General features: G+C 47.1%; 1 protein-coding gene across 1 annotated transcript in view; it reads left to right on the forward strand.

Moving 5' to 3' along the window:
- The window catches only part of robo3 (roundabout, axon guidance receptor, homolog 3 (Drosophila)), a 77,477-nt gene that overhangs the window by 37,729 nt on the left and 25,707 nt on the right, over positions 1-14,041 (forward strand). Inside the window, exon 2 of the mRNA XM_062452992.1 lies at positions 13,121-13,451. Coding sequence (XP_062308976.1) covers positions 13,121-13,451 — 331 coding nt within the window. The remainder of the gene's footprint in view (positions 1-13,120; positions 13,452-14,041) is intronic.

Here is a 14,041-nt window from a genome sequence, read left to right on the forward strand (position 1 = left end):
ATTTCGCTGTCAGCTTCCCACAATTGTTTTATGGGAGCCCCAAACTAGCGGCATCAGTCATGGCCACGCGGAAATGTATTTAGGGGAAGACATCATCATGTTTTATTCAATTATGCAGTGGAGCTCAATTAATCAGTTTTTGCAATTAAGTTAAACATGCACATGCATGAAACATGAGGTGAACTCCAAGGGTATTCACAGTTACAGCAGGGTGCTGTTTCTCAGATTTGTTCATTAAAAAGGTGTTTCTACAGTAAAAAAAGAAACGTCCTGTATGTTCTGCATGTTCTCCTGCTCCAACACACCCGATTCAAATGAAGCTCTGCAAAAAACCTGATAACGACCTTTATGAATCAGGTGTGACACCTCATACAGGACAGTGGGCCCTGAGGACGAGGGTTGAACACCACTGCTTTACATGCCTTTAGTCCTTTAAAACGTATACAATTTAGAGGATTGTTCTGTAAAAAAATATAAATCTATTCACAATTTTCTGATGAAAGCCACTAAGATAGAAATTCCCCATTAATCAAATTGAATTCTAGGGTGTTTTGAAAACCTTCCCCATATCAGAACATGTAATGTACCGCATTGATATGCATTACAGTGAAACCCTCCACTCAGCCCATATCTGTGGATGTCAAGTGCTGTGAATATTCACTGGGATGTTTGCGAGATGTTGTCTCTGTTCCAGCAGAACTGCTCTCTATCCAATCACGACACATTACTGTCCTACTGCAGGGTGTTGAGTCTGGCATGCCAAGTCTGATCCAGGGCAGTTAATCTCCAGACGAAGGCAACATTGCCTTTCACCTTCCATCAGCCTGAGAAACGATCTAGTGCAGATAAACTGTGACATTTATCTCTTTTTCTCAGGTTTGTGTGGATTCCAGAATAGCTTGGGTCAGATGTGATCCCTAGAGTGTGTTCCCTGCTCTCTTCTCTGGGTGACCCCGATGACACAAGGATCTTTTCGTATGTAAGACACATCATATGTTCTGATTTACATTTATATCCAGTCGATCGCAGTCTGTGCCTCTGTGCCAAAGTAAATGTTAAAGTTAATGAAAAGCACATTGAAATGAACAATAGGCATTTTAATGTGTATTGTCAAATAACAAACTGAAAATAGGTGCTTTTAGATGGGCAGTTGAAAAAGAATATCTAGTTGAAGATTAAAAACACAAAAGAAATGGAAACTAAACTGTTATAATAATAACAATAACAATAATATATTTTACAGTGTTTTGAAAATATCAGTCTGAAACAAATGACCTTTTTTGTGTTATAAATAAAATGCAAATAAACAATCGATTTATTTGTAGGACTGTGTCAAGGCATATTTTAAAACCTTTATTACCCAAATAGATTCATGTTCACGTTTCCTCTGAAGTTACTTATGTAAAATAGGGCTGGGTCTGATCTGTCTCAAAACTACAACATAAAACTCACTGAAATTGAGAAATCAAAGCATTAAAACGTCATGAATGCGCAAAGTAAAAAATAAAATAAAGAGCTATGAAATAGATAATAAATGTTGGATGGTTCCTTTAAGAGAGAATGCTGTTTCGACTCTATAGACGAGGGCTAGGGGGTGGGCTTTCACCAGCACGGCGTCTTTGGGATAACGGGACAACGGCTTCATTTCATTCATACCGGGAAAGAGAGAGGTAGTCAGAGGGTGACAGAGAGATTAACAGGAAGATGGGAGTCCATCCGAGGAATTAAGCCCCGTTTATTAGATGTCACTCGTATATTGTGGGTATTGACCATGGTCAAGGACGCCGTTGGGAATATTTGGAGACAAAACGGGCAGAGTACCTGAGACGCTCTAATTGTGTGCCTGTTGCAAGACATTTTCAGAGGAATATACCCTTTCTTCAAAACTGAAGCAAAAAAAAAAAATATGTCCATAATGTATCTACAAGCTTCTTGAGAATGTTGTTATGCTGCTACGGACTCTAGTGGGAATGTACTTAACGCGTGGGTCTGACTTCCTAAAGTTATCCGGATGCGCTCTTAGACCTCCCATACACCCTCATTAGGATCCTAGTGTGATTTTTGGATATACAAGTGTTCCTTATTGAGGACACATTTGAACATTTGAAGGGTCATGGAGATTCTCTTCGCCTTGGATATCCTACTGGCTTTTTGTTCGTTTCTAAGTTCGGCTGCTGGTAAGTTCAATGCACGTGTGATGAAAGAGACTGCAATTGGTTTTTCAAATCATGGTTTGTGATACCAATCATCGTATATGTAAACCTTCAGTAGGCTACCTTGTTTTCAACTGCACTTCAGTCATTTCTTATTCGGACATATGACAGATGTTTACACACAAGGAGCCGATGCGCACATACAGCGAAACCGTATTCACATATTCTGCCGTTTTAATCAGATTTGATTAAAACATTACTATAGTTTGTCGTATTATATTTGTACTAGGATCTTTCAAGCTGATGTCACAAATAAACGCAACATTTGACCTGAAACCCTCCATTATGTATCTACCGGAGCTTTAACCCTGTTGCAAAAGTACTGTAGGCGACCAGACTGCTGTGCCTTCAAAACAGGTCGAAGCTGCTATAAGCCTATCTGTTTACGAGTCCACCTTGACAACGCCTGAGCAATCACAGAAATAACTCTTCTTCAGTGATGCCACGGGGGAGGGACACCACTTCAATTATGGAACTCAGGATGAGAGTGGACTGGAAATGGATGGCTTGGGGACAACCTTGGCAACATGTTGACCTTTGTGACAGGCTATGGCGTCCACAGCTGAATAGCTGAGGTAAAATAAGGGAGAGCATAGTTTAGTCTGGAAACAAGAATGATAGGTAAACAGAAGTATAACTTCTATAAATGATCAGTTTTTAGTATTTCATATCAGGAGGACAGTGATGGGCTGCTGAAGTGACAGCTAAATATTGTTAAATCTCCATTTCCATTGCTGGCAGGCCTGCTGGCTTCATCATCCTCCAGCTTTATGTTTAAGCAGACTTTAGTAGAAGTGCCGGGGTGTGCTGCTGACAGCCTGCAGACTTGGGCGCTGCCCCGCTGCTAAAGAAGGGGCTTTATTACGTTGTAAACATTGGCTGTGAACTCAGAGAGTAGCAACATCTGGTAAAGAACTCACTCTGTGTCTCCAGATCCCCCCACAGGGTCACAAACTGGCGTTTCGCTACACTAGTTTGAACTTTCCGGCATCTTCCTCGGGGCTCCCCCACACCTTACAAAACCAGCTATTAGTTTTCTTTAAGTCTCCGTGCCGTAGTTTGTCTGCGTAGCGAACCGTGAGAGCTGCTTTATGTCCTCCACATCGCCATGTGACGAAGGACTCTCCAAAAATGTTTCCTACGCTCCTGTTATCTCCCGTCACCTCCTCCTCTCACCTCCTCCCAGCAGATCCCACCCTCCTCCTCCCCTCCTCCCAGCAGATCCCACCCTCCTCCTCCCCTCCTCCCAGCAGATCCCACCCTCCTCCTCCCCTCCTCCCAGCAGATCCCACCCTCCTCCTCCCCTCCTCCCAGCAGATCCCACCCTCCTCCTCCCCTCCTCCCAGCAGATCCCACCCTCCTCCTCCCCTCCTCCCAGCAGATCCCACCCTCCTCCTCCCCTCCTCCCAGCAGATCCCACCCTCCTCCTCCCCTCCTCCCAGCAGATCCCACCCTCCTCCTCTCCTCCTCCCAGCAGATCCCACCTTCCAGGAAGGAGCCGGAGTCGAGTTTCAGGGCCTGGTTTACTGCTGGTTAGAAAGGAGACACTTCAGTCAACTCATGCCACCAGTCTCCAACATATCTGTTGAAGAGAGTGTGTGTGTGTTTGAGGGAGTGTGTGTGTGTTTGAGGGTGTGTGTGTTTGCTCAGCATCTTTTTGAAGTCAGAGAACACAGCACCATCAAACCAACTGTCCGTTTTCTCCGTGCTGTTCCCAAGAGGCTTAACGAGACAGTATAGCCCGGGTGAAACCTTCGACTTGTAATTAGTAGACACAGATCCCAGAAAAGACTACAGCCAGAGTGAGAAGAGAAATGGTGAGACATGGTTTAGTGTGTGCCTACAGCTATAACAGCAAGCCGTTACTTTACTGTTGTAATTGTAAATACTGTAGTTGTTGGGTTACTATTTTTAGAGATTTTACTGCTGGTATTAAAACACTTATACGGCCCTAGCAACAAATAACAAAGACACTTGTTAAGGAAAACACAATCAATAGTTTTTTTCTAAAAGGACCAAGGGCAACATGATGACAGCATAGATGTTTGTAACCTACTAGATGTGACGACAAATCCAATCGTGAACAAACTGATGATGTTGTGGTTAATTGTAGAAATCAGACTTAGTCTTGGCTTCTTTTAACACCCAGTATCTGTAGCGATCTGCTGCCTCCCATAGCTGTGAAAGTCATAGAGTGAGTCATGGACTTGATTGGTGAATCAATCACATAAATAGGATCATGACTCACTGACAGAGCTCTGGATCTGATGCTTGTCAACACCTCCAACTACCAACGCAAGACCACGTGACTGAAGCATCTACACACCTTAGTCCTAACGAAGCCCTTCAAGCGTTTAGTCTTAGTTCAGTGGATACAGACTGTTAGATGGAGCGAGAGACAAAGAAACGGAACGCTTGGCTGGTATGAAAGAGAAAGAGGTTGAGAGAGATCCAATAAGGACTTGGGGATGGATACGCAGATTCAGAATACAGACTTCACAACCCTCTTTATCAGAACACACCGTGCTCTCACACCCCCTCCCTCCTCCCCCCCTTCCTCCCCCCCTTCCCCTACACCCCACCTGTTAGCTGCTGATCAGTCAGGCTGTCAGGGAAGTATCATGCATCGATCTGCTGTGTCCATCTCCCCCAACATGACTCAGCACACACACTCCTAACCGAAGTACACTCTCTGTAACCAAATATTCAACAGATACTTATAAAGAAATCACTATTTCTAAACAGTACTTTTCAGTAACTAACATTGGCTGGTAACTAACATCACACACACACACACAGACTGTGTGTGTGTGTGTGTGTGTGTGTGTGTGTGTGTGTGTGTGTGTGTGTGTGTGTGTGTGTGTGTGTGTGTGTGTGTGTGTGTGTGTGTGTGTGTGTGGGGGTCTAGTAGATCTGACGGGAGAGCACATGTTGTTACTGCTGTCCCGCTGAAGCTCCTAGTTTACTCAGCTCACTTCCTCAAACACAGCTCAGCTCACTTCCTCAAACACAGCTCAGCTCACTTCCTCAAACACAGCTCAGCTCACTTCCTCAAACACAGCTCAGCTCACTTCCTCAAACACAGCTCAGCTCACTTCCTCAAACACAGCTCAGCTCACTTCCTCAAACACAGCTCAGCTCACTTCCTCAAACACAGCTCAGCTCACTTCCTCAAACACAGCTCAGCGTTAGACAACGATACTGACACATAGTGGTGTGAACCCAGGCACACAAACACAAACACACACACGTAGTAGTGTAAACCCAGGCACACACACACAAACACACAAGGCTACAGCTAACAGTTTCATAGACCAACACGCAAACACTGGGCCCACAGCTACTGTTTGCTACAAGAGCAGGCATTAATCACCAAAGAAAGTATGGTAGAGAGATACAGTCACATCCATCACCCGGTGAAGAATTCTAATAGAGTAGTTCAACAGTGATTGCTTGACAAAGAAGAATGAAACAAATGAAAACACACATAAATTCACATGATACCTTCTGGCATGTTGAAAAAAATGTAAGGCTCAATTTAAGATGTAACGTTGCTCCTAATCCTCTCAATGTTTCTGTCAATGTTATTGTTAGGGGTGGGCGGATCGATCGATAGTATCCATACCAACGTTGATATCAGTATTGATCGATACTTGCGTGATGAGATCGAAACTTAAGTTTCAATTTCTCTTCTTTGTCACATTCAGTACACAACTCCCTTTACAAAATTGTATCTTGTACATTTGTATTTTTTGTAATATTTGTATTTTTGTATTTTTATATTGTAATTTACGGCAACTTATATTTTATTTTATTGTATATTTAATTTAATTCTAATCCCACTTAGTACTGCTAGTTTATGTACCCTTAGTATAGATAGTCCACATATTTAAATTTTAGGTCCCTATATGTTTATTGTATGCACCTTCCTGCCAAAGCAAATTCCTTGTCTGTGCAAACTTTCATGGCGAATAAATCCCCATTCTGATTCTTTACATCATAGTGGTTGTGCAAACACCGCTCCTCTCACTTTGCTCAAGCTCACTTTGCCCTTTGATATTATTTTAAACAACATGTTTGGAGGTGATATAGCCTAGTAAAAGCATTGTTGCCCAAGCTGCAGCAGCCGCAACCACACTTTCCCCAGAAACTTTACCCTCTCTAGTTAATTTATGCAAGTTAAGTGTCAGTCTGACAACTAATTGTTTGTTTTGATCTGCTAGCAGACAGCAGTAAGCAAACAGATTTATGTTATCTCTAATCTTTTCTTGTTTACTATCTTGGAAAGAGTCTCTGTGGTGAAGGACAGGTCCCTTGTTTCCAGGGAACATGAGGAGAAGTTCCTCAAAGCCAAGAAACGGTTGTAAACAATGACGCAGTGTCTAGAAACATTGGCATCCTTTGGTCACCTGCGAGCCCAAACGCCACCTGAACAGCTGCTAGGGATTCACCGACTGGCAGCCGGGACGTTTGGTATTTACCGCACGGCAGACTTGAACTTCAAGGCTCTGTGCCGGGGAGCATCTGATTTATCATCTGGGGTCGCCCAAGGTGACATGCCTGCTCTCCTGGGGAGGAGCTTCTGGCAGTGTGCTTGGCATCCATTTTATTGCTTTGCTAAAAACTGACAGGCAAATCAGATTTCTTGCTGCTCTCATATTTGAATTGTAGTGTACACAAGCAGAGGCTGGGAAGAAGAGGAAATTAAAGCTTGCTTTCTACAAGTAATTTTTTTTTCTTGCCGTGAAATGCCACCCTGGGCACATGGAAGACGCAGGGGTGTTGACAGCAGAGAAACTGAAAATAACTTTTTGAGGCCGTTGGACCTACAGGGGGAGAACATTTTAAGTTGGGTAGAAACGGTTCTCAACTCAGACCTGCTGCTGGCTTGAACAGTTTCCTTCTGCCTTCATCCCTATCGGTCAAACCGTTCACATTCCCTATCAACTATGTGAAATATGTGCATATGCCAGGCCAGTATTTAGATGAAACCTTCAAATTGGTGGGGGGGAAAACCTTGATGAACATAGCTGAGAACGCAGCAGACCGGCGTGCTTGTTTACGCTGCGTCCTCTCAGGATTTACATCTGGTTTCAGTTTGCAGACACTTTCATCCAATGCCACCTATAAATAGTGGATTCAAGGAACGGCCTGTAATAACAGGCACAATCTCCAGGAAATACACAGGTTGTAAGAGTTTAGGAATATCAGAATTTGCACTCTGACAGACTTTCACAACGGAAGCCTCACTTGGACGTCTGTGAGCAACATCAGAAGGAGAATATCTAAGCCCATGGGAGCCAGCTCTGTACTTAGTTATTCCAAGCCTCTTTTAGAGAGTTTAGCAGTACTGTACCTCTCAACCCTGGGGTTGACCAGGAAGACTGCCGCAGGGACCTGTTCCTCTTCTGCGGTGATGTCTCTCTCTCTCTCTCTCTCTCTCTCTCTCTCTCTCTCTCTCTCTCTCTCTCTCTCTCTCTCTCTCTCTCTCTCTCTCTCTCTCTCTCTCTCTCTCTCTCACTCTCACTCTCACTCTCACTCTCACTCTCACTCTCACTCTCACTCTCACTCTCACTCTCTCTCTCTCTCTCTCTCTCTCTCACTCACTCACTCACTCACTCACACCTTCCTGCGTTTACGTCCGAAGTGTTGACATAAGCCCGACTGACGGGTCACAATGAGCAACCCTCTGTTGCTGCACACTCTCCCCCAAAAGCCTGCCCAGAATCTGCCCAGGAAAATCAATACCTGTTTCTGAGAGCGATGGAATCCAAGTCACCAGCCCTCTCCAGTGAGGTTTCAGACCTCAGAACAGCTGAAGAGGCTTGTCTGCTTCTGACTCGTTGTTTAGTTTTTTTGTTCAAACTAAAACAAATGTGTCTTTCTGTTCTCTTCATTTGAGGATACTGATGAGTTGCAATACAAAAACAAGTTTACAAAGTACACAAATTTACAAAGTACACAACAAGTTTACAAAGTACACAACAAGTGCTACTGCCATTTTCACAGTGATCACACTGATCACACTGATCACTATAAACAACATTTCTAATGGAAACGGATGGACTTCTTGAGGTCTGAAGAGACTTTCAATTGTAAGACCGAGCAAACAGTCAAATCTCCATGTAAAAGGACTCTGTTTTCACCCCCAGAGGGACTTCTTTACTTTTAACTAAATCAAAGCCTAATAGGCTTCTGGATGGAGGAGCTTGTTGTCAAAAGGAACACTTTCGAGAACTCTGATGTTGAACAAGCTAAAAGGCTCTTGCTTTCTCCATGTCGTTGATTCTCTTTGCGTTGCAACCCAAATATCTGTCTGGGAAACAAACAAGCATTAAATATACACACACACATCACCTGAAAGAGTGCTTTTTCTGCATTTTCAAGTTGTGTTGGAAGCTTCTGTCTCCTCGGTGGACTCAGAGATTCAGAGAGCCTCCAGCTAAGGAACCGTTGAAGAACCCCAAGAGGGAGAAGGAAAACTAGCGGGCGAAGCCGCCCCTCCATCCAACTTCAGCTGCAGCTCTGTGAAGAGGCCTGTGGCTTTACGGCCTGAGAGTTTGTATTCACATGCAAGTGTCACTGTTGTCCCTCTCCCAACTCCAAGTGAAGGTGAGCCCAGTCCCCCCCCCCCCAGCTCAGTCCTAAAACACAGGGTGATGTTTGCACATTTGCAAATCAATTCCCAGGCTTCAGTGAAGACAGGATGAGGAGGAGGGGAGAGATGCTGTAAAACAATCCAGTTAGAGGGATGCTGGGTGACAAAGAATTGCAGATGAGGGAGAAAGCAAGTTGGAGACTTTTCTGCCTCTCTCCTTTTGGAGTGACACTTTGAAGAAGGGGGGCAACTTGCCTGGAATTCTAATGTGAAAGGGTTTCACCGAGTTTGACTTTGCGAGTGAAGATCTTCTTTTGAGGTGGTTGAGTTGGAAGGAGGGTTATCCTGAGTGCCGCGCAGGGGGCTGGTTAAGCCTAGCTGTCAAAGAAGCCACATTTCTTTTATTTCTTTAGCCACAACAGTGATGTAGGTTTCAAAAGACTTCTCTAGGTCTGCTTCATCAGAAAGGGCTTCTTCTCTTGGGATTAAACCCACATCTCACCGTGTCAACGTAGCGCTGTCGTATGAACAGAGGTGTCGTGCGTGTGATATGCCGCTCTGTCGTATGAACAGAGGTGTCGTGCGTGCGTGTGTTATGCCGGTCTTGGCCCCGCAGAGACATAAAAGATATCGATGTTCTCACATTCTTCATGTCATCATGACACATATACCTACTATGTGGCATAGCTTCAAGGCTGTAAGGTGGAGGCTAAAAATCCACACGCAGGAGATGCCAGTAATCTGCACGTGGCTTGCGTGTGATGTGGTTGTTATCCGTGCTGAGGTGTGCATTACGTGTGCTTTGATCATCTGGTTGACTGATATGTGAGCTGATGGTCACACTATTCTGCTGGTTCAACCATTCCCTCCACACAGGTTAGCTTTGTTAATACGACTTTGGAGCGAAGATTAATGTTGATCTCGAGACTTTCTCATGTGCTTGAATGAAGCTGACTATTATTCAGTTGACCTTCAACCTCTCTATGGGTGGTCGGGCCTGTTGTCATGGAGATTTGTAACAGAGATTTTTTTTCTTTGTTTCGCACCAAACCAAGCTTATCGAAATGCTTAACATGGTATATAATATACAAAAGCATACATTTTATCGTATTTAGGTTGACATTTTCTGAAAGTAGGTATTTGAAAAGATGATGTTTTGGACGTGCAGAGCAGACAGATGTTGTGGAGGTTGAAGGGCTCGTCCACATCACCCTTGTTAACTTTATGACTCTCGTCAACCTCCCTGTCCATCCTCTTCTCTGAGGAATGTCTCTCTTGAGAAAACTCAAGTGATTTGTGGGACTTTGGGCAATGTACCGATTGAGTTTTCTTCCCAGAGTTGGAGATAAATCTACTTAGTACTAAAAGCCTCTAGTGTCGACATGGGCACACAGTGAAAAGGGGGGCCGGCACTGAACAGGAATCCACTCTAGAATCCTGGCCTGGACTGTAGTTGTAGACAAGGTCAGACACGCCCACTGACTTAGTGAACCTTTTTTATTGCCTTTAGAGAAGAAATTGCTCCAGGAAGATATTCTATCCTTCAATGGAAACTTAGCTGAATGCTAACTTTCTCCCTCTCTCTCCTCTCTCTCTCTCTCTCTCTCTCTCTCTCTCTCTCTCTCTCTCTCTCTCTCTCTCTCTCTCTCTCTCTCTCTCTCTCTCTCTCTCTCTCTCTCTCTCTCTCTCTCTCTCTCTCTTTCTCTTCTCTTCTCTTCTCTCTCTCCTCCCTCTCCTCTCTGTCTTTCTGTCTCTCCGATGCATGTCAGTTCAGATGTTTGAGAGATTGAAATTGACATTCAGAGTGTTTTTACTCTCCCCATCCTTCCTGTCTGTAAACCGCTCTGCGTCTCCACTCAGTCACCTCCTCGTGGTGTCCTGAGCCCTGTGAAGCTGTGATCTCTTGCCCCTACACGGCACAAGCAGCAGCTAACAGGCCCTCAGAGAGGACAGGTATATCCGTGTCTCCTCCCTCCCACTCTCCCCTCTCTCCCTGGAAGCCTGTAGTCTGACAGGACAGATCTGCCTAACATTTAAGTTCCACTTTGACATACGCATCTTTCCCATCTGAAGCTCTCTGACATTTAGCTGAATCTCCATGCCCACGTTCCTCCTGTTCAGAAAGACGTTTTCTTAACATTTCGTTGGGTCTGTTGTAATGAGTCATTAATCTTCCGGAGCCTCGACGAAGCCTCCCCTTCCAGACGTGGTTGTGTCCCTTTAAGGCCCTACTCCACAGCATTTAGCTCACTGTCCCGGCCTCCTTCCCCTTTAAAAACCCCAGCTTAACATTTCCACATGGCTTGCTGCGACCGGACCAGCCTGTAATATTTATGAGTCGGCTCTTAAAGCCACTGTCCTGCTGGGGCTCCCACAAACCCCCGCCAGCCCCCCCGCCAGCCCCCCCGCCAGCCCCCCCGCCAGCCCCCCACCAACACAAGTCTGTTGTGCCCGTCCGCATGCACCCCTAAAAGCTATTAGAAGCAGCCAGGTGGTCGCCTCTACGCCAGTCTGAAGCCTGGAGGGACACAGAGCATTTTAGGAAATGATTAATACTGTTCTTTTTCATTCCATTCGACATACATACAAACAGTCACGTGCTATGCTAGCTCTGGCCTCGGCAGAGGCAGGGTGTTAGCTTAGCATAATTAGCACCATCACAGGCTCACTTCCTGAAGCCAGGTGTGGCTCTCTGAGATAGCCAAGAGGATCTGAACTGGTCAGATCAAATCAGATAGAATGAGTCGTTAGCATCTTACTGGACCTCTAAAGTCCAAACAAGTCCAGACATGTTCCCCTGTAGAAGGTGATAGATTGGAGTGCTACCCCATCAGAGGATCTGCTCTCGGCTCCATAAACCCAAAGCATTTCTCCTCAGAGTAGTTAATCCCACGACCCTGGAGGGTTTGACAGGAGGAAAGGCATTTAGCCCCGTGGGTACGAAGCTCTCTCCTTATCAGCTGCTATCAGGAAGGTTTGGAAGTGTGTTTTTTCACACCTAAACCTGTAGAGAGAGAGAGAGAGAGAGAGAGAGAGAGAGAGAGAGAGAGAGAGAGAGAGAGAGAGAGAGAGACTCGCCTCCCTTGTCCTCCTGTTTCTTTCAAGCACTTCCTTTGTTATTTCCTTTCCTTGTGCAAAACAAAGACCCTTGGAAGATTGATTTATGTGAATTCTGAAAACCCTGGACATGCTTATTTATTTATACATGGCCTGTTTCTCATCTCTGTGTAGTGTGATGTGTTTAGTTTGATAGATGCTGAATTTAGAGCGTGTAATTTCAGCCGCTCATTTGATGGCTAGTTACGCTGAACAGACTACCCATGGTCTTCATTTCACAAGGCAGTGTGTTGAAAAACAAGGGGAAAAAACATGTTCCTGCTTTTTCATGCAGCAGTTATTCTCATGAGAGGTTGAGGGGGAAAGGATGTGTGTATAATTGGATTTGTTTACATGTGTAGCATTGCATCCGTCAGCTCTCGTGGGTGAGATGTCTCTCCTATAAACCCTTCCTGTGTGGGCTGTCTCCCTTATCATGTAACATTCCCCTCAGAACCAGGGATGTCCTCCCCCTCTCCTCCTTTCCTCCTCTCGTTCCCTTGTGTCCTCCCCCTCTCCTCCTTTCCTCCTCTCGTTCCCTTGTGTCCTCCCCCTCTCCTCCTCTCCCTCACACGCGTCCTCACCCTCTCCTCCTCCTCCTTCACACGCTGCCTCCCCCTCTCCTCCTCCCTCACACGCTGCCTCACCCTCTCCTCCTTCACACGCTGCCTCCCCCTCTCCTCCTCCTTCACACGCTGCCTCCCCCTCACCTCCTCCCTCACACGCGTCCTCACCCTCTCCTCTTCCTTCACACGCTGCCTCCCCCTCTCCTCCTCCCTCACACGCGTCCTCACCCTCTCCTCCTCCTCCTTCACACGCTGCCTCCCCCTCTCCTCCTACCTCACACGCTGCCTCACCCTCTCCTCCTTCACACGCTGCCTCCCCCTCTCCTCCTCCTTCACACGCTGCCTCCCCCTCACCTCCTCTCTCACACGCGTCCTCACCCTCTCCTCCTCCTTCACACGCTGCCTCCCCCTCACCTCCTCTCTCACACGCGTCCTCACCCTCTCCTCCTCCTTCACACGCTGCCTCCCCCTCTCCTCCTCCCTCACACGCGTCCTCACCCTCTCCTCCTCCTTCACACGCTGCCTCCCCCTCTCCTCCTCCCTCACACGCGTCCTCACCCTCTCCTCCTCTCCCTCACACGCGTCCTCATCCTCTCCTCCTCTCCCTCACACGCTGCCTCACCCTCTCCCTCCCCTCCTGTCCGCAGGGTCCCGTACCAGGCTGGAGGACGCCCCCCCGCGGGTGGTGGAGCACCCCTCTGACCTCATCGTGTCCAAGGGCGAGCCGGCCACGCTGAACTGCAAGGCGGAGGGGCGCCCGTCCCCGATGGTGGAGTGGTACAAGGACGGGGAGCGCGTGGAGACGGACCGCGAGGACCCTCGCTCTCACCGCATGCTGCTGCCCAGCGGCTCCCTCTTCTTCCTGCGCATCGTCCACGGGCGCCGCAGCAAGCCTGACGAGGGCGTGTATGTGTGCGTGGCTCGCAACTACCTGGGGGAGGCGGTCAGCCGCAACGCCTCGCTGGAAGTCGCAAGTAAGTGGGCTTTTTGTTTCAGCGGATGTGGGCTTTTTGTTTCAGCGGATGTGGGCTTTTTGTTTCAGCGGCGGTTTGGCTGTGGTGCACAGATGGTGGAGTTGAAGGGGAGGGGTAAAGTGATGTCAGACTAGGTTTCATTTGGCGACAGGTGCAGTTTGGTTCAGGATGACATTTAGAAAGGCAGGCGCTAAACCATCCACGCTAGCTTCTGCCGCCACTGACAGATGTTTGCCCTGAAGAGCGCGAAATTATCCAGTCCCAAATGTTTAGCGGGCGAGGCCTTGCAGGGTTAGCGGGCGAGGCCTTGCAGGGTTAGCGGGCGAGGCCTTGCAGGGTTAGCGGGCGAGGCCTTGCAGGGTTAGCGGGCGAGGCCTTGCAGGGTTAGCGGGCGAGGCCTTGCAGGGTTAGCGGGCGAGGCCTTGCAGGGTTAGCGGGCGAGGCCTTGCAGGGTTAGCGGGCGAGGCCTTGCAGGGTTAGCGGGCGAGGCCTTGCAGGGTTAGCGGGCGAGGCCTTGCAGGGTTAGCGGGCGAGGCCTTGCAGGGTTAGCGGGCGAGGCCTTGCAGGGTTCTGCTATGCGGCCGACTACTATCT

Source organism: Osmerus eperlanus, chromosome 27, assembly GCF_963692335.1.
Source record: "Osmerus eperlanus chromosome 27, fOsmEpe2.1, whole genome shotgun sequence".
Lineage (NCBI taxonomy): Eukaryota > Metazoa > Chordata > Actinopteri > Osmeriformes > Osmeridae > Osmerus > Osmerus eperlanus.